General features: G+C 51.7%; 2 protein-coding genes across 3 annotated transcripts; one reads left to right on the top strand and one right to left on the bottom strand.

Moving 5' to 3' along the window:
* Positions 1 to 165: 165 nt before the first annotated feature.
* Positions 166 to 3,817, top strand: Neu4 (neuraminidase 4). Its single transcript, XM_048344129.1, has 3 exons — positions 166 to 1,318; positions 1,452 to 1,707; positions 2,832 to 3,817. Exons 1-3 carry the CDS (start codon positions 1,118 to 1,120, stop codon positions 3,815 to 3,817), a joined length of 1,443 nt encoding a protein of 480 aa, XP_048200086.1. The 5' UTR covers positions 166 to 1,117.
* A 5,289-nt stretch (positions 3,818 to 9,106) lies between these two features.
* On the bottom strand, positions 9,107 to 25,351 carry Pdcd1 (programmed cell death 1). 2 transcript variants are annotated; one of them, XM_048344127.1, is made up of 5 exons: positions 25,060 to 25,351; positions 10,990 to 11,349; positions 10,531 to 10,692; positions 10,112 to 10,146; positions 9,107 to 9,621 (listed from the first exon to the last, which is right to left on the bottom strand). In XM_048344127.1, the coding sequence occupies exons 1-5, from the start codon at positions 25,124 to 25,126 to the stop codon at positions 9,385 to 9,387; spliced, it is 861 nt and encodes a 286-aa protein (XP_048200084.1). In that variant the 5' UTR covers positions 25,127 to 25,351; the 3' UTR covers positions 9,107 to 9,384. The 2 variants fall into 2 exon arrangements, with proteins under 2 accessions (XP_048200084.1, XP_048200085.1); XM_048344128.1 differs by having other exon boundaries at positions 9,107 to 9,618.
* Between the last annotated feature and the right edge of the window lie 984 nt (positions 25,352 to 26,335).

Here is a 26,335-nt window from a genome sequence, read left to right as displayed (position 1 = left end):
AAAGGTAAAGTCAGGGGGCAGATGGAGGTGGGGAAAGCAATGTTATTTATTTATTTTTGTCAGTTGTGGGGCTTGAACTCGGGGCCTGGGCACTGTCCCTGAGATCTTTTGCTCAAGGCTAGTGCTCTACCACTTTCAGCCACAGTTAAATTTCCAATAATTGGAGATGAAGAGTCTCTTGGAGACTTTTCTACTCAGCTGGCTTCAAACCGTAATCCTCAGATCTTAGCCTCTTGAATAGCTAGGATAACAGGCGTGATCCACTGGCACCCAGGAAGCAATGTTATTTTGACTGAGAAGTTTCCAGATCTCAATAGCGTATGTGTCAGCCAGAGGTGTCAGCACCAGCTGTGGCCTTGGTCTCAGCTCTCTTCCAAAACTGTTGGTGCGTTTGTCCAGAGGGAAGGAGAGGGGGATGATTCAGGCAAGTTGGCAGCAAGGACAGCTCTAAGATATGATTATCAGGGGAAAGGTGAGTGCTTTCAGTTTAAGCTATTTTCCATCACACCCTGTGTCTCTCTAGCTGCTTTTCTGGTTCTCTCAGGGAGGTAGGTGGGACAGGTAAGGGTATCCCTAGCACCCGTCCATCAAACATCCTGAGGGTCTAGCTGGCTGCAGATGTCCTCTGGGGCCTAGACTTCAGCTTTCCCCTCAGGGGCTCCCTTCTGGGTCTGCATGGGTGTCTCCTGTGCTGTTGTGATGTCACTGCGGGGACTAGGCACCGAGTCCCTCCTTGTTTGAAGCTTTGGAATCCACTTGGCCAGATTCCTGCTGGGCAAGTTCTGATGCTCTGTGTCTTGGGTACATGGGCTGGCAGGGTTTGGAGGGCCTCTGTCCGATTACCCTGTCCTCTGCCCCAGCACCAATCCCACCCAGGTGGTCGGCTCCAAAGCTGTGCAGAGGAAGAAGGGGCAGGTTCCAGAGACGCTTGTGGAGCACTGGCTGTGAAGCGGGCTGAGGAGCTTCCAGGACTCTGGGGCCATCTTGGGATGGGCCCAGGAGAGGGGCTGTGAACCTGCTACCTGCAGCCTCCTTCCTAATCCCGAGGGACAAAGGGGTGTAGGTAGGGAGCTTCCAGGGCCTGTGCTGACCTGCAATCCATTCTGACCCACAGGGCATGGGGGCGCCGCACGTTCCGGGGCGCACGGTGCTCTTCCAGCGGGAGAGAACAGGCCTGACCTACCGCGTGCCGGCGCTGCTTCCGGTGCCCCCGGGGCCCACCCTCCTGGCCTTCGCGGAGCAACGCCTCAGTCCCGACGACTCCCACGCCCACCGGCTGGTGCTGAGGAGGGGCACGCTGGCCGGGGGCTCCGTGCGGGTGATTGGCCGGGCGAGGGGCTGCGGCGGGCGGCGGCACGGAGGGAAATTGAGGCCTAGCTCCTCGAACGACCCTCGGGAGCAGGTCTGGACTCCGCTCCTGGCCCGGCTAGCCAGCCGTTTCTCCCCGGCAGTGGGACGCCCTGCGCGTGCTGGAGACTGCCGCCCTGGACGAGCACCGGTCCATGAACCCCTGCCCGGTGCTGGACGCGGGCTCGGGCACCATCTTCCTCTTCTTCATCGCCGTGCTGGGCCACACACCGGAGGCTGTGCAGATCGCCACCGGCAGGAACGCGGCTCGTCTCTGCTGTGTGACCAGCCGTGACACGGGCCTCACCTGGGGTGGCGCGCGGGACCTCACGGAGGAGGCCATTGGCCCCGCGGTGCAGGGTAGGCCGGAGGCAGGAACGGGGTGGGGCCGGGCCGGGAGGGGCGGGGCCTACGTGGGGCGGGGCTAGCCGGACAAGGGCGGGGCGGAGGCTGGTAGGCCGGACCTGAAGGGGCACGGCCTGAGTGAGGGGCGGGGACAAAGGCCTGGCCGGGCCTGACCAGTGGCTAGTAGCAGGACGGGAATGGTGGGGCCTGAGGGAGGGGCGGGGCCCATGGGCAGGGGGAATGGGGTAGGGGGGTTGAGGGGGGGCAGGAGGGGCAAGGCCTAGGCCAGGCGGGGCCCTGACTGGAGGGGCAGGGACAAGGGCCTGGAAAGGCACCTCCCGTAGGCTTGCCATCTTCTCTGGACCCTTCCCCATTCTACCCCAACACAGCCTCCTGTCAAAAAGCCACCTTCTCTTTAGGTTCCCCGGATGGCCTGTGAGTGGGTGTGGGTCACTGCACCCCAGTTGCCACCAGTGGGCCGAGGTACCCCTATGTTCCTCGTGATTATCTCTTACCCAAACCCATCTTCCTCTTAATTTTCTTCCTCTCTCAACCAGTGGGCCAGGCCAAAGGCCTTGAGCCCCACACTTTCTTTCCCTCCACCTCTGCTATCCCCTGCCACAGACACCAATTAGTTATTGTACTCTACTGCCACCCTGCCCCCTGCCCCCTGCCCCCTGCCCATGGTCTTTGCATTCTGTGGCCACGCTAATCCTCATTCCAGCACCGACCTGCCCCTGCTGTGGTCAGTGCACAGGAGGGACGTGGCAGGCCCTTAGGGGTAGTAGATAAGACACAGTGCTGATTCAAAGGCACCCTGAGGTCCTCATGCACCTGACCTGCTTTGCTGCTCTCTTTAGGCAGTGTTTACTCACACTGTGACTGTCCCCACTGAGGACCACCACTGCTGGTGGCCATCAACTTGGGTTTAGGGCCTGCCATCTGCTTAACACCAAGAATCTGGTTAAGAGCCAAGAAGCAACTCAGTGCTAGCATTCTTGCCCAGCATGCTCAGGGCTCTGAGTTTCATTCTCAGCACCCCAACAAGACAAAACAAAGCAAACACAACAGGCTCCTACCTTGGCTTGCCTGTCCTGGTTATCTTTCCTAGGGTGCTCATCAGCTTCTCTTCTCTGCAGACTGGGCCACCTTTGCAGTTGGCCCAGGCCATGGAGTCCAGCTGCCCTCGGGCCGTCTGCTGGTGCCTGCTTATACCTACCATGTGGATCGCCGGGAATGTTTTGGCAAGATCTGCTGGACTAGTCCTCACTCTTTTGCTTTCTATAGTGATGACCATGGCCACACCTGGCATTGTGGAGGCCTCGTGCCTAACCTGCGCTCGGGTGAGTGCCAGCTGGCTGCAGTGGATGGAGGCCTCCTCTATTGCAATGCCCGGAGCCCCCTGGGCAGCCGAGTACAGGCGCTCAGCACAGATGAGGGCACCTCCTTCTTGCCTGGGGAGCTTGTGCCTACTCTGGCTGAGACCGCCCGGGGCTGCCAGGGAAGTATCGTGGGCTTCCCAGCCCCACTGCTCAGCTGGCCTCATAGTGAGAGGTGGTGGCCCAGCCCCAGGAGCACCCCTTACCCTCCCTGCCCCTGTCCTGGACTCCAGGACTCTCTGAGGGAGGATGCTCAGGGCACTCCTGGAGGCTGGGTGCCCAGAGGTCCCTTTTGCCACCCACAACCCTGGGGAGATGCCACAAAGCAGCCTGGTCCAGAAGCTGAGTTAGGTGGGGACAGGGCTGCCTGGATCCCGCTGTACTCCATGCTTTCTGCTGCTCCACCTCAGCGCCCCATCTGGCTGCTGTATTCTCACCCCGCAGGCCGAAGAGCCAGGCTCCACATGGGGATTCGCCTGAGCCGCTCCCCATTGGACTTCCACAGTTGGACAGAGCCGTGGGTGATCTACGAGGGCCCTAGTGGCTACTCCGACCTGGCAAACCTTGGGCCTGTGCCTGGGGAAGCCCTGGCCTTTGCCTGTCTGTTTGAGAGTGGGGCAAGGGCCTCCTATGAGGACATCTCCTTCTGCATGTTCTCCCTGCGTGAAGTCCTGGAGAATGTGCCCACAAGTTCAGAGCTGCCCAGTTGCAAAGACAAGCTGTGGGGGCACTGCTGCCCCTCCTGACGGCCTGCTTGGCTTGGTGCCATACCGAGCCTGTCTGGAAGCCTAGTATCACCCCAGGATGGACAGAGCTTGATGTCAGTGTTGTCACCGGGGTGGGGGTGGGGGTAGAGGGAGGGAGGTAGTGGGGCCATAGTTTCTGTAGGCCACTCTTTAAGAAGGCGTGTGCTTGTGGAGGAAGGGAGGGTTTGACCTGGAGCTGGAGCTGGAGCTGGAGCAGGCTCCTTTCTTAGTCTGATGGAGAGACTGCTGCCGCTCCAGGGTTAGGCTTGGTCTTCTGGCATCCTAGGCCTTTCCTTGTCCACAAACAAGGGATTACTGCCTGCTTTCTAACATTGAATGAGAAACAAAGGGATTCTGCTCATGTCTTCTTCCCACATCAAAACCCTGGTGAGGGTTCTGGTACTCTAGCCTCCTTCTCTGTCTTCTTCTCCAAATGTTCTTGCCTTCTCTGTACTGTGCTTTCAGATTCCCAGAGGTGGCCGAGTGATATAATCCCAGAACTCAAACTCTACTACAGAGCTATAATAATTTTTTTATTTTTATTTTTATTTTTTGCCAGTCATAGGGCTTGGACTCAGGGCTTGAACACTGTCCCTGGCTTCTTTTTGCTCAAGGCTAGCACTCTGCCACTTGAGCCACAGCGCCACTTCTGGCCGTTTTCTGCATATATGGTGCTGAGGAATCAAACCCAGGGCTTCATGTATACAAGGGAAGCACTCTTGCCACTAGGCCATATTCCCAGCCCCCAGAGCTATAATAACAAAAACAGCTTGGTACTGGCATAAAAGCAGACCAGAAGATCAATGGAACATACTAGAAGAGCAGGAAATAAAACCATCTACTTCCATGTATCTGATACTCGATAAGGGAGCCAAAGATATACAGTAGAAAAAAAGATAGTCTCTTCAATAATTGGTATTGGGAAAACTGGGTATCCACATACAGAAACTTAAAATGGATCAATGGCAATGTGCATATTGTTATAAGCAGACACTGGGACTAACAAAGGAGGAACCAGAGCTTTCTCCAAGGTGTGTTGGGGAGCAGAACACAAGGGCTGGCCCTGGGAAGTGACCCTTGCTTTCATCTAGCACTGACCCTACCAGCTAGAGGTAAGGCAGGTCCCTTTCCAGGCATTGGTCCCTTGCCTTCTTCTCTAGCAGAAGTTCAGGATCTGAGCGGACCTCACCCATAGCAAATTCAGGACAAGTTGGAGTTGGCACAAAGCAGGCAGTGCACAGAGACCACTGTCCTCTTCTCCTGTCCTCATCTGTGCAAAGAGAGGCCTGGGAGGGAAAGATGCAGCCTTCCAGGAGGGGGCCTTGAGGGTGGAGCTCAGGCTGGTGCCACAGCACAGGGAAGACAGACAAAGGAGTGCCAGGAACCAGGAACCAGGACTCAGGAACCTGGGACCAGTGTTGGCCAGTCCTGACTGCTCAGGGTCCTGGCCCCTAGGGTCATTCCTGACCTTCTCCTGATTCCCTAGAACTAGCCACAAGCTGAGACCTGGCGACAGCAAGGCCCTCCTGAAGCCTCTGGTGGCACTGTGGGACAACTTGCTGGAGGAGGGTAGGGAGGGTGCTCTGTCCCAGCCAGGGGCAGGATGAGCAGATGGAAAAACTGAGCCCGGAGCACTGCAGGCGCCGCTCTATGGGAAAGCGGATGCGAAGTGCTGACTGGTCCTGCTGCAGTTACTCTCTGTTCTTTTCTGAGCTGCCAGTTGTTGGTGGATAGTCTGGCTCTACCACATAGACGCCTGGTCCAGGACTGGTGGCTTATAACACTTCCTCCTCTCCAGAGCTTTGCCTGTCACTGTCTGTCTGCCTCTGTCTCTCCCTGACTATCTTTCTCAGTCTCTGTCTCTTTTTTTCTCTCTGTGTCCTCTCTGTATCTCTCTCTGTTATTGATTTAAACTCTTCTTTTAAACACATTCAGAGTGCATAAATCGTTTAGACCCAATCCCGCTCCTTTTCCTTCCTTCTGGGGACAGAAAGTTGTGGTGTCCTCCTGTGCTCTGGGCACTTCTCACACTGTAAGTGGACACTGCAGAGACTCAGTCAGTGGACTCAGACCCACTCAGGCCCCCATTCCTGTTCTCTCTGTCACGCTGCTGTGCTGTGGTTGGCATGGGGGTGATGGGGCAAAGGACACGTGCTCCTGACTTCCAGGCTGCATCCACCCTGCTCTCTGCCTGACATTTCTTCCAGCCATGCATGTCCCCCCGCCCCCCGCCCAGGCTGCAGTGTCTACAAGCTGCTGTCACCCCAGGACTGCTGCCAGTGCTGGCAGATGTAGTCTTGTTTTTCTTATTATGAATAAAGTGCAATGGACTGTTGTTGTTTAAGGGATGTGTTCACACCCCCACATATATAATATGAATAAGCACAGAAATACACCATATGCACAAGCCTGCATGTGTGTGATGTGCACAAGCTCACACACCACATGTGTGCTTGCACACACGTACACATACACACATAGATACCATATACATGCACATGCATATATAGTATACATATATGTACTTGTACAAATATACACCCTACACAGTACATATGTAGCACACACATTCATGTGAACCGTTAGTTACATACCCCACAACCTTTTTCTACTGTACTTTCCAGACTTTCAGGTTTTTATATGGTGTAAGATCTTTTGCTTAGGATTGTTTTGCCATGATAATGGTTTTGTTTTCCAGTTTGTGGAACTTAGCATACCTATCACGATATCATATGATGTAATATCATAGCATGGGTTATTTCTTTTTTTTTTTTTTTTGGCCAGTCCTGGGCCTTGGACTCAGGGCCTGAGCACTGTCCCTGGCTTCTTCCCGCTCAAGGCTAGCACTCTGCCACTTGAGCCACAGCGCCGCTTCTGGCCGTTTTCTGTATATGTGGTGCTGGGGAATCGAACCTAGGGCCTCGTGTATCCGAGGCAGGCACTCTTGCCACTAGGCTATATCCCCAGCCCCAAATTTCTTGACCTGAATTTTTGGAGGGGTGGAGGGATGCACCCACACCTGTGTGCTGCTGGCCTGATTCCTCCTCACCCTCTGCCTGCTGGGTACCCCACACGGTGCAGTGCGAGTCTGTGTACCTTCCCACCTCGGTGGGAAGTCTGCTTCTTCAACTCCACCTCATACCCACCGCCCTCCTCACCTGCACCCTGCACCTGCTGCTCCTCACCTCAAAACCGTGCCTACCTCCCTCACCTCCATCCCTCGCCTGCCGCTCCTTACCTCCACCTCATGCCCACCGCCCTCCTCACCTCCACCCCTCGCCCACTGCTCCTCTCTTCCATCTCATGCCTGCCACCCTCCTCACCTCCACCCTGCACTCACCAACCCCCTCATCTCCACCTTGTGCCTACCACCCTCTTTACCTCCACCCCATGCCTCTGCTCCTCACCTCCACCACTCTCTCATCACCCTCCTCACCTCCACCCCACACCCGCTGCTCCTCATCTCCACCCTGAGATGTCTGTGACCAGATCCACACATGTCTTTGTCTGCATGCTGAGGAAGCTTTACACACTGTTCTGTCCCACTCACCTTCCAACTGCATTGTCTGAACACAGAAAACTGTCTGTTTCTGGTCACTAGCCTCTTGTTTTCTGACTCTGCTAGCTTTCCAGAGGGCCAATTGGACTTCTCAGCCCCAGGCCCACTGCAGAACCCTGGACACCTGATGCCCACCTGGTCTAGGGTGTGGAGGCTCTGCCTCACTCTCTCTGGATGGACTCAGAGCAGGGGGTCAGGAGAGCAGGCAGGCAGTGGCAGCAGCACCTGGGGGCCTTTGTCCAGGCTCTCTGCCCCACCATCACGTGAGGGCTGGGTAGGGCGGCTGTCCACTTGTGTCTTTTGTTAATAGCTAAGTCTGTGGTGATGGACTTGGAGGAGATATGTCCCTTCCTTGGGTGAGTAGCTCTCCAGAATAGCCCCTGACCTGTGCATTAGGGGAGGGCCTTAAGGTGTTGAGTATCTGCTGAGTACACAGCCCCCTAACTCATAGCCAGGTGCAGCTAACCCACCCTACTGATGGCCTAGCCCAAGGAACCAAAGAAATGCTACCTGGAGGACTCCCAGGTGGGAGGACAGGGCCTCAACAGGATGGAAAGGCACAGATGCTCAGCTGTGCAAGGCTGAGGGATTCTGGGGAGTCCTGGGGGTGAGGAGCCTGCCCCCCACCCCCACGTGGAGGCTACCACTCTGGGAGGCTGTGTATGTGAATATGGGAGATGGGTGAGCAGACATGAAGGCAGGAGGCTCCGCAGGCTTCTGGAACAGCCAGAGCCTACTCAAGGCAGCCCTTAGAAGGCCATCTGACCTTCTCCAGCATAAGCCCCAGCTTGACCCCGCAGCCTTCTCCAGGGGAGCTGGCACCCCTGCCCTCTCACCTGCACAGACTCCAGGAGTAGCACCAGACTCTTCACAGCTTTTATCATTATTTAATTATAATACATCAAACCAAAGGAAAGAGGAACTTGAACCCTGACCTCAGAGATGCCCAATGTCATCTTGAGCTCTACCTACTTTGCCCAAGGTGGATTTTGCAGATTGCTGAGTGGGGAGCTGTGCCTCTTGTCCTCACTTGAGGGACTCAGCCACAGTCCCTTTCAATACCACTGTGAATTGGGACAGAGAATTGGACTCCTAGGAGATGAATAGTAGGCATGGTGTCCACCTACACCCATGTCCAGGATAGCCACAGCTTGGATCTGCCAAGCCAGCTTTCTTGGTAAAGCCCACAGCTCCCTTTCTAGGTGTGAGCAGGCAGGGTGGCAAGCCCCAGAGGTGTGTGGGGCTTTAGTCCTGGCCACTCCCATCACTCCTCTTCTCTGGGCACGGGGAGGGTCTGAGGTTCTGTCTGGGCAAGTGGGAGGGATCGAGGGGACCCCATAGAGGGCTAGCCTAGCCGATGGCAATACTCTTCCATCTCTTGCAGCTGAGAGGTCTTCTGGCTTTTGCTGAAATTTCTCCAGGCCTGGGAAAATGAATGTCCATTTGGAGTGCCTCTGGAGAGCAACCTCAGGCATCCATTGTGCACATAACTCTTCTTGCTCTGAGGGTGCCTCATGGGGCCAGCTCCAAGGCCCCATCTCTAGGCACAAGAGTCCTGAGGGCCAGTGCCAAGGCAGGCTCCACCCAGGCCCCATTTCCATGAGAGTCCTGAGGCCCAGCGCCAAGGTGGGATGAGCCAGGCCCCATCTCTGGGCATGAGAGTCCTGGGGGCCAGCGCCAAGGTGGGATGAGCCAGGCCCCATCTCTGGGCATAAGAGTCCTGGGGGTGGCAGGGCTGCAGTGGCTCAAGCCCCTGGCTGTACACAGTGAATAACTCAGGAGAGCTGGGCTCCAGCCAGTTTTACTCCTTGAAACATGGGGCTGTGTCTGGGTTCAGCCCTTGGTGTCAGGACACAGGACATCTGCTGCTCCCAGCTTGCTGTGAGTGCTCCCGAGAGCATCCTCTCTGCGGAGCGTGCTTCTCTGTATCCTGCATGTGTCCCCAAGGAGAGGAGGTGACCCTGGGCTCTCAGATGCTCTGCAGGACACTGCTGGCTGAGGAGGCTGGTCAGAGGGGCCAGGAGCAGTGTCCTTCCTCATGCCTCAGGGGCTGAGGATCCTGAGGGCCATCAGCAGATCTCCTGTGATGGGCTGAGTCGCCTGGCCCAGCAGGGAAGACAACAGTGGCATACTCTGTGTGCACACAGGAAGCAGAGGCAGGGGGCTCCGGGGTCTTCTCTCTCCACTGGAAGTCTAGCTCCCCATAGGCCACAGTGAAGACAGGCACTGCTGAATGGTCTGCCTTCTTTGGGAGGGGAGGAAGGGAGGAGTCAGCTCAGATAATTTGTTTGTGTCTCCAAAATCTGGACCACCCCCCTGGTTGAGCCTGTACTCTGTGATGCACATCTGTATAGAGCAGATGCACTTCAGCCATCAAACCCAGGGCTTGGTGGCTGTATCACTACTGGCCCTCTGCACAACCCAGGAAACAGCCACTTCTCTCTGCCTCAGTTTTCACCTCTAAACTGTTTCTGATACATTTTGCAGATTTTGAATTCCAGAAATGACTTTTCTGGGCCTTTCTGCCTGGCATAAGATGAGCAGCAGCAGTTTCCTCACCACAGCTTCACTGACGTATCCCATCAGGGACCTTGTACTCTTCAGCTAGCAGGTAGGCATTGGTGGGGAATCGGGTCGGTCCTTAGCCACAGCCAAGCAAATAATGGCCAAGTTCTGTCTGTGCTCAGCCCTCGAGGCAGAGTATGGCAGTCACCCAGGAAGGGACCCATACTCACCAGGGGCTGCTCCTGGCTTTCAGTTCTTCTTGCCTCTGCAGAGAAATACACTTTGAATCAAGGGGCAGGGATGAACCACCCTCCCCCAAGATGGTCTTAGCCTGGGTCCCTGCATGAGGGTCACTTCATCAGTCTCTGCTGAGGTTTGGGGCCCAAAAGAAGAATCATGCTCAGGCATGGGTAGCTCAGACAAACCCCATGTTTGTGTTTGTATGTAGATGACAGATTCTCAGGGTAGTCAGTGTGTGTGTGTGTGTGTGTGTGTGTGTGTGTGTGTGTGTGTGTGTGTGTGTGTGTATGTGTGTGTGTATAGACCACAGGCCCCCATGGTGATGGTGTGTGTGTCTCTGTGTGTGTTTTTACATAGATGAACACCTTTGTGGTGGTCAGGGTGTGTGTATGAGTGTGAGTGGACTTACTTGGCATGTTCCTGGAGTAGATAGCAGCCAGAACCCAGGCAAGCAGCAACAGCACTGGGACACCCACCAGGACACTTGTGACACCAACGACTAGGCCTTGAAACTGGCCTCCTGGTCCAGGTGCAGGACTGGGGTGCAATGTGGGGGGCTCCGCAACTCTCTCTGGAAGATTACAAAAGACAGAGATCAATGACACCCATAGTGTGTCCCCCCAGAGCCCCAGACTGCCTTCTCCAAGGCCTGAGAGGTATCTACCTCAGACCAGGCACCCTGGCCCTGGCCTGCACCTAGGAAACACATTTAAGCCCATGTTCTTTTGGAGGTAGCCAACCCCTGGCCTAATTTTCCCAAGGATTAGCTGGGCTGGGTGCTTCACAGAGAAGGTGTGGGACACATTGGGTACTGAGTAGAGCCCTGATGGGACCTGCAGGCTGCCTGTCCTGTCCCCACTGGCCACACCTGTCACTGTGAGCTCTGCGCCTGGGCTTTCCTTAATGTGCGCCTTTGGGGGCAGGGAGATGGCCCCACACAAGTAGACACCGCTGTCGTTGCGCCGGACAGCAAGGATGCTCATGCGAAAGTCCTGCCTGCTGGGCAGCTGTGACACCTGGAAGCGGGGGTCTGGGCCAGGCTGGCTGTGGCCATTCAAGAAGGCAGCCAGCTTCATCGTCTGGTTGTTGGGGTCCAAGCGGTACCAGTTCAACACTAGGTGCTCAGACCAGTTGGAGAAGCTGCAGGTGAAGGTGGCATCAGTTCCTTCAGACACTCTGAGCTGGGCTGGGGAGAAGATGAGGGGTCTCCAGGGTCTTTCCAGGGACTCTGAGGGGGACAAGAACACACCAGCTGTGAGGAAGGGGTTTATCCTACCCTTCCTGCTGCTTCTCCAAGTCCACAGAGCCCACTCTGCAGCACCCCAGCTGCTGCCTTGGCCTGGGGCTGGAGCCTGATCCACAGATTCCCAGCTGCAGCCTTGACTTTATTGAGAACCAAGGCTGAGGGCTCTGACCCTAGTGCTCCTTCTCATTCCCCTCAGGACTTCAGGCCCATTACTGTTGGCTCCACCTTGCTAGTCTCCCGCAGGGCTGTGCTGGGGTTCCTCAAGAGGGCTGTGTAGGGGTCTTCCAGGCTTGCTCTGTGTGTTCCTACCCTGACCTTCAGGGACACAGCTGTTGTATGGCTTAACCTGGTCCTGTCCACAGTGCTTTAGTGTGTGTGGTTCCTGACTTTGTCCACAGTTCTTTGATGTGTGGGGACCCTGCATGCTGGGTATGTTATTGCTTTCAGGGACACCCCAGTGTCTAAGGGAGTGAAGCCCCTTGGCAGGCTCAGGTTTCAGCCTGTGCCCTGCCTGGGGTGACCACTGGCATAGGCAGTGCTCCCTTGGAGCAGTGTGGGTAATAACCTGTTGCTCCAGCAAGTCCCTAGCACCAGAGTTGACAGTAAGGAACCTCCCTCAAGAGACCAGCTGACCACCACCCCTCAAATGGGCAAGAAGAGGGGATACCCCAGTCCTCAGCCCTTCAGGCAATGGCTGCTTCTCCAACACACTTGTGCTCACACACCCCCACACACTACACTCCCATAGTCACCCACTCATGGGCACACAGAAGCATGTGGATCAGAGTACCCATGATGCAGTAGCTCTACTCATAGTTGGAGATGTGGGATAGACTGTCTGGGGTGCCAGGGTCTAAGGAATCAGGGTTTCCATGCCAAGTCATGTTGGAGACCACCCATTAGATTGGCATACTCTGCACAGCCATGCTGGTGGACTCTGGTTTACAGGTGAGAAACCAAGGCTCAGAGAGGCAGTACAGACTTGAAAGTCCTCTAGACACGACTGGTCTGTCAGCTAGACTGCTGCCAGCTCCTCTTGGGCCCCAGTAAAAAGCCTGAAATGGAATTGTGGCTCAAGTGGTAGTGTCAGCCTCAAGTGTAAAAGCTAAGGGAGTGAGCTCTGGCCCTGAGTTCAAGCCCCAGTGCATCCACAAACAATGAAACCCTCCATCAAATACAGTAAAATTGGACTCAGATTATGCAAAAATTGTTCTAGCAATGAGACATCACATCTGGGAGCATGGGCGCCATTGGGAGGTTTGGTGGGTTGCCCCTGACCTGACCCAGTCCCACTGCCCTCTGGGCTGGCAGCCTCATGCAGGCTCCACCAGTGTGGCTAGGTCAGTGTGGTCTCACTTCTTTTGGACCAGAACCAGGGCCCTTCACAGGGCCCACTGTAACCTTCAGGTGATGCCGTACCCACCTATGACCCCTTCAAATTCATGGCCATACCCAGGCTCAACCACCAAGGCCCCCAATTAGATTCTCACAGCCTCTGAGGCAAGATGACCATAAAATCCCCAAAGATCAGGCTGGAGAGCCCTCACCCTCTGGGAGTCCTGGGTGTGGCTTCCTTGCCCCTTCCAACACAGGCCTCTGTGGCCCAAAGGCCCTGTGAGCCAGGGGTTCTCCAGGGAGCCTCCTGCTGGGTCCCACCCTGCCATCCACCTGCTGACCTCACTCCCAGGTCCCTGACCTTGTGTGGTTGTTTGCCTTCAGACCATGGCACATGCTCAGAGAGTTGCTGCTCTCCTGCCTATCCTCCAGGTAAGTCCCTGGGTCAACATGCCTGTGACCTCCATGGCCAAATAACTTGAGCCATTTTTCTGCTTATTGGCTTTGTTACTCCTTTTGCAGTGAGATCCTTGCTTCTCAGGCCTGTGTCCTCTGTGGAGATCCTGCTCAAGGCCAGGGGATCTGCCTAGACCTATCCAGGTGTGGTGATTCCCAGGTCCTTTCTGGGGGTTCTTTCTGGGAGTCCCAGGGTGATTCCTGCACCCTCTGCCCCATGCCTCCTTGCTGTTTCATGGATTCCCCCAGCTGACCCTACCACCACCTGGATGGCAGCCCAATGTCTTATTGCAGTGTAGTGGGGCAAGGGAAGGGATGCTTTCACAGAGATCACTCCCCCAAGAATCCAGGGGCTGGCTGGTCCTGGTGTCCTGCAGTTACTTCAGAGCACTTTTACTAGGGAGTGCCTACCCCCGAGGCACCAGGGCTTCTGACTCTCAGGGGCTTCAGGAGGTAGAGCATGGTAAGAGGACAAGGAGGACCCTGATGAGCCTTCTGCCTGCCAGGTGGGAGTATGTGGCCTCAGGGAGCAAAAGGTCTGGAGATCCTGGAATCAGCCTGGGACCAGGTGGGTGCAATGTGGCTGAGTGGGCTCAGCAAAGAAAAGTGGGCCCTTGCCCTTCCAGAAGATGGAGGGGTCAGGTAGTACCTCTGGGTTTCCCTCATGCTGGGATGCCTGTGGGGGGTCAGACTGAAGTGTCTGACAAGAAGTCCCCCCCCCCCCCCACATGTCTTGTGCAGGAAATCTGCGTGGTTAGAAAACACAAGGCCACCACAAAAAGGTCTGGTTTGTGAGACAGGGTCTCATTCTGTAGCCTATGCTGGGCTGGAACTAGTGACCCTTCTGCCTCAGCCTTCCAGTGTTAGGGTTTTAGGCTGTGTGTGTGTGTGTGTGTGTGTGTGTGTGTGTGTGTGTGTGTGTGTGATGGTGGTGGTGGTGGTAGCCTTCCACTCATAGGCAGGTAATTGGATGCTGAGCCAAGCCTCCATGCTTCTGTTTCCTGGTTATCTTTAGGGTAGTCTTGCTTCCTGCCCAGCACACACCTGAGCTGAGGTCTGCCTACTTCAGGGCTCCTGTTATTACTGAGCTCTCAGACACAGGATACCAGCTCCAATACTCTCTGTGGAGATGGAGTCTCATGGACTTTTCTGTCTAGGTTGACATAGAACCAAAGCCCTTCCATCCTCAGCTGCCCAAGAGAGTAGGATTACAGATGTGAACCACCTGCACCTGGCTTAAAGAAGACAGCTTTTGCATGTGCTGGTAATGGGACTTGAACTCAGGACCTAGATATTGTCCTTTAGTATGAGGAGAGGAGCAGTGCTGTGCTTGGTGTGAGGAGAGAGATGCACAGGTCCCAAGTGTCTGTGGTGACATTCAAGCAATGCCACACCCCAACAAGATGTGTGCAGTGATAGGAAGTGCCAGTGCCAAGAGTGCTACAAGCTCACATAGAGTTTACTGGGAGTTGGGGTATGGGGGTAGTGTGGACTCTTACCACACATGAGGGGACCAAAGTGGAAGTGGGAGTGATGCTTTTTTTCCCTCTTCTTTATTGTCAAAGTGAAGTACAGAGGGGTTACACTTTCATATGTAAGGAAAGTACATTTCTTATCCAACTTGTTACCTTCTCCCTCATTTTCCCCCCATCTCCCCCTTCCCCAGTTCCCTCCCCGCTTCCATGAGTTGTACAGTTGGTTTACACCAATTGGCTTTGTAAGTATCACTATTGCAATGATTTGTCTTTTTATCCTTTGTATCTCAATTTTGGTGTTCCCTTTCCTTTCCCTAGTTCCAATACACATATATACAATATCCAGGGTACTAAGATCAGTTATAGTAATAGCAGGAGTAAAACCACAGGAAGGGAATATGAGAGAAAAAAAAGGTACGGTTTCACATGGTATGTTGAAATTAATTACAGCAATGATATACCACTTATTTCCATAACATGGAATTCATTTTGCTTAGCATTATCTTATGTGTTTATACAGGCCTACCTATTGACCTACTGTGATCTTCTGCTATGTCTATCCTAGACATGCACTAATTATTCCCTATGAGGGAAACCATAGAGTTCATGTTTCTTTGGGTCTGGCTCACTTCACTTAGTATGACTTTTTTCAAGTCCTTCCATTTCCTTATGAATGGAGCAGTATCATTCTTTCTGATAGAGGCATAGAATTCCATTGTGTATATGTACCACATTTTCTTGATCCACTCATCTACTGAGGGGCATCTGAGTGATACCTTTAAGCATCAAAAATCCCAAAGCTGCCAGCAAACCCCGAGGCTGGAGGGAGGCCTGGCACCTTTGCTGGCAGGTGGCAGGAACCACTGCTGATGAGCCAGCTTTGGACTTGCTGCCTCCAGAACCCCGATAGGTCAAATTCCTGTCATGCAAGTCCAGTCTGCAATGCCAAAGCAAATGTCTAGCATACACGGGCTATGGTGGATCTTCCTGCAGTCCAGTGCTCAAGGAACATCTCAAGTTTGAAGCCAGCCTGGGCAGCATGGAGACACCTCTCAGAATAAAAAGTGCAACATTGTGTCCAATTAGCTACTCTAGGGAAGCACCATCACTGCAGTGATTTGGTCTTGTGTGTTGTTTCTCAAAGTTGTAGTTTGAAAAGAAATAATTTTAAAATGTGCCACAAGCAATGCTGGCTAATTTTTGTAAATGGTTTGATGAACCCTCCAGACCTTTTAGACAGGTACTGTGATCTCCAAACTGAAGTGAGAAATCAGCAGAGAGGTTGGGTGGCATGCCACAGCCCATGGCCCTCACAAAGGGCAGCTTTATTAATTTAGTTTTGTGTTTTTGAGATAAGGTCTCACTGTGTAGTACGGGATGGCCTCAGACTTGAGACCCTCATGCTTCAGTCTCCTGAGCTCTGGGACTATAGGCATGAACCAATGTGACTGGTGAAAATGGGAGTTGTACTCGCTCCAACTGAATAGCTAGCTGGGAACTCCAGCACCTAACACCCCATCAAGAACCCAGCAAAACCAGCAGCCAGAGCAGTGGAGAAATGCAGGAAACAAAAAGGAACAAAAAAAGAAGAGCCTATAACCGGCACGGAGCTGGAGAATCTCCGGGGTACCCTCCCCCCACCAGCCGACCCTGGCCCGAACAGGGCCAAGCTGGGAAAGGGGACCCGGCGAACGGCAGACTGCCGAAAACTCACACCGGGAGTGCGGAGTCCAGACAGCAGGACTCCACGGACCCCAGGGGGAGCACGGACCAAGACAGACAGCGGCGACGGGAAGTTCGGGACCACACGGCTGGGATCGGATGTGAGTGGCGCGGGAACCGAGCAGTGCAGAAGGGGAGAGCCGGGGTTGCCCCCACGACCATTCGCCACACCCCAGCACCCCACCCCTGAAGGGCCAATGGCGGCACAGGACACACACACAATCCAGGACCAGTGAGTTCCCCATTGCCCCCTCCCCCAATGGGAGACCAGCTATCAGAGACCCAAACCCTACAAAGAAGCTAGAACTCCCTCCCTCCCCCTCCCCACCCCAAGGGAACAAAGAACCCCCAAATCAGGTGGCAAGGTCCCATCAGGCTCTGGGAAGACACAGGAGCTAGCAGGGGAAGGGCGGAGCAGTGCCAAGGCAGCAGAGGAGCCTGAACCTGCCGCACCGGCCCCGCCCCCTTCCCAACAGGGGCCCAGGGACGGCAGGCATTGCAAGCCCCACCCGAGGTGCCTGGGCCTTGTGGACTTTTTCAACTAAAGTCACAGGCCTGGTGGACAATACCAGCCCAGCAGGGACACCTGGGCCCGATCATGCGCCCCCTTCACAGCGGAGGCGCAGTCTGTGTGCGCTAACCTGTGCCCGGACACTTGATCCCACTGGGGCCCACACATACCGCCCCCCACAGTGGACTTGCAGGAGGGTGCAATCACACCCCAACAACCCAGGGCTCGCTCTGGTAGGCGTACCCCTCACAGGTGGGCAGGGCACCAGCGGCAGCGCCCGCTGTAGTGGGCGCACAGCGCACAGGTGGGTGGAGCCCCCCGGTGACAGCGCCCGCTCTGGTAGGCGTGCCTGCACAGGAGGGCAGAGCTCTCCAGCTGCCCTGCCCACTCAGTTTGGCACATTTCACACAGGTGGGTGGGCTGCCCCTCAACAACACTGGCCCCAGAGCAGTCCACACAGGAGGGCGAACCGCCTGAGAGGTGAGCTCCTCTGACCAAGATACAGAGTGGGGAAAAAAGAACCAAAGAAGAGAAAAGCTTCCACGCCACGCTGAATCAGTGACCAGCAAACCCCCACCAGGGGCATGCTAGGGTCAGCACAACACAGCGGCAGGACACTGTCCCACAGAGAAAGACACAGAACCTACCCACCCCCAAGTGCAGTGAGGGTGACCACCCCAGCAACAACAGAGAAGGTCACGCTCACCCATTGGGCAGCAAGATTCAACAGCCAAACCCAAACCCAAAGCCAGGACACCAGGACACAAGGCTTCCACTGATAGACCAGCGGGAACCAGCACAAAGCCAAACCAGGAAAGCCACCCACAGATCTCCAGATGCGCAAATCACAAAGAAATATAACACAGTTCATCAAAGGGCAAGACAACTCGCCAGCTCCAAAAAGCAGCACGACTGAAGAGGAGATGGAAAATAAAAAAGCAAATGAGGCCATGTTAACAGGAATGATCGAAAGCATCAGAAATGAAATCAGAAAACAATTCCAGGAATTTAGAGCGGAAATCTGGAAGGACACCCAGGAAGCCAAGAAAGAAATGGAAGCAAAAATGGATACAGTGCAAACCTCTGTTAAAGAAGACCTTAACATCCTGAGAAGTGAAATGCAAGAAAAAATAGATTTAAAATGCAACTCTTTAAAGGGAGAAATTTCCACAATCAGAGCTGATCTGGCAACCATAAATAGCTCTCTGACATCCATAAACTCCGCAATTGAATCTACAGCACAAAGAATTGACCATATTGAATCCAGAATCTCTCTCTGGGATGATGATGCAGCCGATAAGAATCAGAAAATTACCACACTCCAAGAAACGGTAAAGCTTCAGGGCAGACTAATCCAGGAGATAGTGGACAAAGACAAGAGATATAATCTGCGCATAATTGGAATAGAAGAAGGAGCTGAATACCAGAGCAGAGGGCTTCAACATATTTTCAATAAAGTTATTGCAGAGAACTTCCCCAATCTCACAAGGGACCCCATCCAGGTAACCGAAGCTTATAGGACACCTGGTAGTCCAGATCCCAGAAAAACCATGCCAAGGCACATAATATTAAAACTTCATATCTCAAGAATAAAGAGCAAATTTTGAATGCAGCCAAAGTGAAGAAAGAAATTTACTACAATGGGAAGAGGATCCGAATAACAGCAGACCTCTCCACACAAACCTACCACGCGTGAAGAGAGTGGAAGAACACCATCCAAGTTCTACAGGCCAACAACTGCCAACCAAGAATAAAATATCCAGCGAAGTTGGAGTTCATATTCGAGGGGAAAACCAGATCTTTCCATAGCAAAGAGGATCTAAAGGAGTATGTGAATAAAAAACCATCCCTACAGCGAATTCTAAGAGGGGAATCCCACCCAACAGAAACCGTACAGGACACACAGACAGAAACAGAAAGAAACTACAATAGCCAGAGCCCAGCAGAAAGAGCAGCTCACTAAAGACAAGAAAAAAAAAAAAAAGAGGAAAAACAGCCCAACAAGAAAATGGAAGGAGAAAAAACACTCTTATCCTTGATCTCTTTGAATATAAATGGTATAAACTCTCCGATAAAGAGGAGCAGACTGGCAGAATGAATCTGCAAACAAAAAGTTGCCATCTGTTGTCTACAAGAAACACACCTTACAGCAAGGGATAAAAACAGGCTCCAAATGAAAGGATGGAGCAAGATCTTCCAAGCAAACACACCTACCAAAATGGCAGGAGTAGCTATCCTGATCTCAGACAAGCTGGACTTCTCATTAAAATCAACTCAAAAAGACAAAGAAGGTCACTACATTTTATTTTTATTTATTTATTTATTTATTTTTGGCCAGTCCTGGGGCTTGGACTCAGGGCCTGAGCACTGTCCCTGGCTTCTTTTTGCTCAAGGCTAGCACTCTGCCACTTGAGCCACAGCGCCACTTCTGGCCATTTTCTGTATATGTGGTGCTGGGGAATCGAACCTAGGGCCTCATGTATACGAGGCAAGCACTCTTGCCACTAGGCCATATCCCCAGCCCCGGTCACTACATTTTAATACAAGGAAAAATCCAGAATCAAGACATCACGGTGATAAATGTATACTCACTGAACAAAAAAGGCCCTACCTATGTCAAGCAAATTCTCACAGAACTACAGAACAAGATAGACCCAAACACAATCATAGTGGGTGACTTTAATACCCCACTCTCTCCAAGAGACAGATCCAACACCCAGAGGATTAGCAAGGAAGCTGAGGACCTAAGTAACACCATATCCCAAATGGATCTGACAGATCTATACAGAATCTTCCACCCTACAGAAACCCAATACACCTTCTTCTCAGCAGCCCATGGATCATACTCCAAAATAGACCATGTCATAGCCCACACAAAGAACCTCAGCAAATACACAAGTATTGACATCATCCCATGTATTATATCTGACCACAGTGGATTAAAGGTAACCCTCAATAACAACGGTTACCACAGAGGCTATACACATTCTTGGAGGCTAAACCTGACACTGTTATCCAACACTTGGGCCACAGACCAAATTAAAGATGAAATCAACGAATTTATAAGCCACAATAACAATGAAAATATATCACAAAGAAACCTATAGGACACAGCTAAGACAGTACTGAGGGGCAAGATCATTGCCCTCAGCACTCACATTAAAAGAATGGAAGCAGAGCAGGTAAAAAACCTCACAATGAAACTAAAACAACTGGAGAAACAAGAAATGATTGAACCTAAAATGACTAGGAGGAGAGAGATCACAAAGATTAAAGAAGAGATAAATCTGATTGAAAAAAGAAAGACCATTCAACAAATAAATAAGACTAAAAACTGGTTCTTTGAGAAAATAAATAAAATTGACAGACCCCTCACAAGACTTACAAAAGAAAGAAGAGAAGAGACTCATAAACATAAAATCAGGGACTCCACCGGAAAAATTACAACAAGTACACACGATATTCAAACAATCATAAGGAACTATTTCCAGAACCTCTACTCACTAAAAAACAATAATTTTACAGAAATGGGTCAATTCTTAGAGAAGTATGAACTGCCCAAACTGAACCAAGAAGAAATAAATCAACTAAATAAACCAATAACTTACAGCGAGATACAGGGGGTAATCAAGAACCTCCCAACAAAGAAAAGCCCAGGCCCAGATGGATTCACCAACGAATTCTATAAAACCTTTAGTGAGGAGCTAATACCAATACTCCTTAAACTCTTCTGTGAAATAGAAACAGAGGGAGAAATTCCAAACTCATTCTATGAAGCTAATATCATACTCATTCCCAAAACAGGCAAACACCTAACAAAAAAAGAGAACTACAGACCAATATCACTAATGAACACAGACACAAAGCTCCTCAATAAAATATTAGCTAACAGGATCCAGAAACTGATCAAGAAAATTATACAACATGACCTAGTAGGCTTCCTCCCACAGTCACAAGGATGGTTCAACATCTGTAAATCAATCAATGTAATTTACCACATAAACAGAACTAAAATCAAGAATCACATTGTTATTTCAGTCGATGCTCAAAAAGCCTTTGACAAAATACAACATCCATACTTACTAAAAGCTCTGGAGAGAACAGGAATAGATGGAACATTCCTCAAAACAATAAAATCCATATACAACAGACCAACTGCTAACATCATATTAAATGGAGAGAAACTTAAATCATTCCCCCTAAACTCAGGAACAAGACAAGGATGCCCACTCTCCCCATTTCTTTTCAACATAGTGCTGGAATCCCTAGCCATAGCAATAAGGCAAGAGGAAGACATCAAAGGGATCCACATCGGCAAGGAAGAAATAAAGCTATCCGTATTTGCAGATGACATGATCTTATATCTGAAGGACCCCAAAAACCCAGTCCCCAAACTCCTACACCTAATAAACCATTTTGGCAAAGTAGCAGGATACAAAATCAATCCACAAAAGTCAGCAGGTTTTCTGTATACCAGCAATGTACAAGCAGAAAAGGAAATTATGGAAACAATTCCATTTACAGTAGCCAAAAAAAGAACAAAGTACCTAGGGATCAACCTAACCAAGGACATGACAGACCTATTTAATGAGAACTATAAAAATCTAATAAGGGAAATCAAAGAAGACACAAGGAGATGGAAAGACTTCCCATGCTCATGGGTAGGCAGAATCAATATAGTGAAAATGGCCATATTGCCCAAATTGTTATACAAATTCAATGCAATCCCTATCAAAATCCCAGTTACATTCTTCACTGAAATAGAGAAAGCAATCCATAAACTCTTATGGAACAGCAAAAGACCTAGAATAGCCAAAGCAATTCTAGGCAAAAAAAGCAGTGCAGGAGGTATCACAATACCATACTTCAAGCTCTACTATAGGGCCATCATAAAACAGCCTGGTATTGGTATAAAAACAGACTGAAAGACCAATGGATTAGAATTGAAGATCCAGAAATAAAACCGCACTCTTACAGTCAGCTGATATTCGACAAAGGAGCTAAAGACATACAATGGAATAAACATAGCCTCTTCAACTACTGGTGCTGGGAGAACTGGGCAGCCATATGCAGAAAACTCAAAGTAGACCCAAGCCTATCACCATGCACCAAGATCAACTCAAAATGGATCAAGGACCTCAATATCAGACCTCAATCCTTGAAACTACTGAAGGACAGAGTAGGAAAGACGCTAGAACTTACAGGCACAGGAAGGAACTTCCTGAATATAGTCCCAGGGGCACAACAGATAGGGGAGAGACTAGACAAATGGGACTACTACAAATTAAAAAGTTTCTGCACAGCTAAGGACATAGCCACCAAAATAGAAAGACAGCCAACCATATGGGAAAGGATCTTTACCAGCACAGCAACAAAGGCCTAATATCTGTCCTCCACAGAGAACTCAAAAAACTAAGCCCCTCCAAGCCCAATAAACCAATTAGGAAATGGGCAAAGGAGCTAAAGAGAGACTTCACAAGAGAAGATATAAAAATGGCAAAGAAACATATGAGGAAATGTTCAACATCCCTGGCAGTAAAGGAAATGCAAATAAAAACAACCCTGAGATACCACCTCACTCCAGTTAGAATGGCTTATACTCTGAACTCAGGCAACAACAAATGCTGGAGGGGGTGCGGGGAAAGAGGAACCCTTCTCCATTGTTGGTGGGAGTGCAAATTAGTACAACCACTTTGGAGAACAGTATGGAGGTTTCTCAAAAAGCTCAATATAGACCTACCCTATGACCCAGACATACCACTCCTAGGCATCTATCCTGAACAGCAGGTCCCAAGATATCAAAAAGACATTTGTACTTCCATGTTTATCGCTGCACAATTCACAATAGCCAAAATATGGAAACAACCCAGATGCCCCTCCACAGATGAATGGATCCAAAAAATATGGTACCTATACACAATGGAATACTACATAGCGATTAGGAATGGTGAAATATTGTTATTCGCAGGGAAATGGTCAGAACTTGAACAAATAATGTTGAGCGAGACAAGCCTAGAACACAGAAAACAAAGGGGCATGATCTCCCTGATATATGACTGTTAAGATGGGGTGACGGAGAGACAGTAGAGACCAGGTCTGTGAAACCAAAAACTGCTTGTCAAATGGTATTTCCCACAGGATTGGGTCAGTGACCCAACATTATGTAACTAAAACCAAACAACTACTCAACATATAAAGGTAAAAAATTGACCTCTTAGTGGAATGCAATAGCTCAAAAGCTATGTATGTACGTTCATATAAGACTACTGTCGACATATTGTCTAATATAGACATTACATTTAAAGCCCTAGGCGAATTTTCTTGGTTGTAGGCCATGTTGCTACTGTATATGTTCTTGGTACATTATGTATCGTATATATGTCTACCTGACCTAGGGAAGGGAAAGAAAAACAGGGTGTAAGATATCACAAGAAATGTACACACTGCCCTACTATGTAACTGTACCCTTTTTGTTTTTTTGCCAGTCCTGGGCCTTGGACTCAGGGCCTGAGCACTGTCCCTGGCTTCTTTTTGCTCAAGGCTAGCACTCTGCCACTTGAGCCACAGCGCCACTTCTGGCCGTTTTCTGTATATGTTGTGCTGGGGAATTGAACCCAGGGCCTCATGTATACGAGGCAAGCACTTGCCACTAGGCCATATCCCCAGCCCAACTGTACCCTTTTTGCACAGCACCTTGTCAAAAAATTTGTGTTTAATTAATAAATAAATTAAAAAAAAAGAAAATGGGAGTTGTAAATTGAACAGACAGAAGACAGCCCATTCTATAGAGAGAATGTCACTTGTTCTCACTCACTAGGGTAAGGAATACTGGGGTTGGGATATCTTGTAAAATGCTTACAGAGCAAGGAAGGTTAGGCCAGGGAATGACCAAAAAAATGTGGTGATTAAATGAAGATGAAAGACGATGTGTCCTGCAACATAAGGTGGGCAACAGTTGGGAGTGCTCGTGACTGGAATAGAAAGAGCAGGATACTGGCCTTGATGAAGTGCTCTATGTGGAGTGTTCCACGTGGGGAAACTGAGGTAGGGCACCTGGAGACTCCTCCTGCTTAGGCTCAAGCTAGAGTCTGGTTACCTAAATCTCACTTTCTTCACGTGCTTCACGTGTCAGTCCACCAGGTCCTTCTTGAGGTCCAAGCCCTGCTTCCCTGTCCCTACTCTGGTGTACTTTCCCCCTCTTGCTTCTGGGACCAGGATAAGCCCCCCACCGGGGTATCCTTTAGCTATTGGTCGTTGGACCACTATTTTCAGAGAACAATCCACAGCCTTCTGCTCAGAGGTCCCAGTAAGGATGCACCTATCCAGGCTACCTACTGCAGCTGGGAGGAGGCTAAGGTGGGAGCCTCAGGCTCCAGCAATTAAAACTGTGCATAGTCTGGAGTGAGGTAACCAAGAAGCACTGGGTGTAAGGATATTCAGATGGCATGAAAGGGGAGTCACCTGTGTGGGCCCTTCTATGCCTGTCCCTGTAACACACATGCCACACCCTGCAGAGCCCAAAGGACAGGCCCTGGGCCTGGATTCTCAGTGCAGAGGTTCAGAGTGGAGAGGGGGAGTTGAAGACCCAGTGCAGCCTCAGCACGGGTGAGCTGCACAGGTCACAAGCAGTCTGTTGTGGAGACCTTGACCTAGAGCTAGCAGCAGATAGTCCCAATGGGTCCTCAAGGTCAGACCTCAGCCTCCCCTCCACACACACTCAAGCCACGCCTGGGGTCAGTCCAGAGATGTTAGCAAGGCTGTGCTCTGGGCTCAAGACAAGGGCTAAGGAGACATACAAGGGAGAAAAGCATAAGTGAGGCCCCAGGTCACCCAGGCCTGGCAGAGCCTCCATGTAGAGTCACAGCAGCCAAAGCTGGGGCTCTGGATAAACAAACTCATGGTTCTATAGAGAGGGACACCGGCTGGATGCCCTGCCCAGCTGGATGCTGAAGACTAGCTGAGCAGGGACAAAAGTCTTGCCTGTCCAAGAGCAAAGAGAGTGAGGCCAGAGATCAGAGAGGGCACCTCTCCTGCCAAACCCACACAGGGCCGAACAAAGGGCTGTCCTGGTTGCCCAGGAGACTGTACCTTCCCATGGACAAAGACTGAGGACAGGAGGTCTCTCCAAGCCCTTAATCTGCTATCAACATGCACATCCCCAGCCCCAGCCCACATCCCCAGAAGCTCACATACCTAGAAGCCACCCGGGCCACCAGCCCAGCTGCAGCACGGCCCAGGTGAGTGGCCAGGGCACCCGCATGCCCGAGCTCCAGCTGTGCTTCCCCCAACTGCTGCTGCTTCTTCCTTGGTTGCTTAGGCAAAAGTGGCAGTGGAAAGGAAACTGTCCCAGGTCAGGTTGGAGGGAGGGGATCCGCCTTAGCCCCCGCCCTCTTCCTCCACCTCCACAGGGGCCACAGTGGGGAGGGAGGGTGAGAGAGCAGGAAGAGGTGTATAGAGAGGAGGGTATGGGTGATCTGGAAGAGGATGGGAGTGAGGGAGAGAGGAGAGAAAGAAACACTGAGAAAAGAGAGAGGGGGGAGGGGGAGGAGGAGGGGAAGGGGGAGAGAGAGGGGGAGGAAGAAGAGGAAGAAGAGGAGTAGGGTGGCAGAGCCAGCTTTTTTACCTCACTCGTGTGTGTATGTGTGTGTGTGTTGGGGTGGGGGGTGGTCCCTGTAGCTCAGGTGCCTCCCATGGACATGGGGAATTTTTGGTTCTTTCTTTTCCCCAACTGAGCTTTGCTTCTGCTCTAGTGGCTGAGGATGTGTGGTGGCCAGGATGGAGGGGGGGGGTGGGTTCTGTCCCTTGGGACAGTGCCGTAACCTCCCTCTGTGGCTCAGGTTCTCAGCTGTAGGGCAGGGTAGGTTGGGCCCCACCCCATCCTGTGCAGATAGACAGGTGCAGGCCTGAACCCTAGAGCTCCAAGAGGCCTGAGCACTCGAAGCTGGCTGCTTACCCACTCTGCACTGCTGGTATCAAGTGCCCTCCTCCACCCAACTTGCCTGCTGGACAAAGGGAGGCCAGCTGCAGGAGCAGCAGGTCCTGAGCAGCCCTCCCAAGCTCTTCCCAAGCCCAGGGATCCAGGCAGGAGGCCTTGAGCCCTGAACCTTCTCTGGGCAGAGACTTTTTCCTTTGAAGGTGCTGGGCTGTCCATGCCCTGGGCTTTGGCCTCTCTCTCTGTTGCATGGTGGATTTGGGTTTGCTCATCTGCTGTCTTGTCCTTGCTGATTTCCCCTTTGCCTTGCTGCACACCTCTCAGTCATTTCTTTCCAGATCTTTCACTGGACAGCTCTTCCCCAGCCTCCAGTGGTAGCTGATTTCCTGCCCTCTGCCATCCTGGGTTGGGGTGAGGCCAGCCTGGTGTTTTCCCCTCCCCACTCTTGTTACTTGTGGAGAGCTCTGGTTGTTTCATGGTACTGTGCTCTAAGCATTTGACCACGGTGAATGGAAAACAGGAAAAATGAAACTGCTG

Source organism: Perognathus longimembris, chromosome 4 (genome assembly GCF_023159225.1).
Source record: "Perognathus longimembris pacificus isolate PPM17 chromosome 4, ASM2315922v1, whole genome shotgun sequence".
NCBI lineage: Eukaryota > Metazoa > Chordata > Mammalia > Rodentia > Heteromyidae > Perognathus > Perognathus longimembris.
The sequence above is the reverse complement of the archived record's forward strand: the minus strand, read 5'-3'. Positions and strand labels throughout refer to the sequence as shown.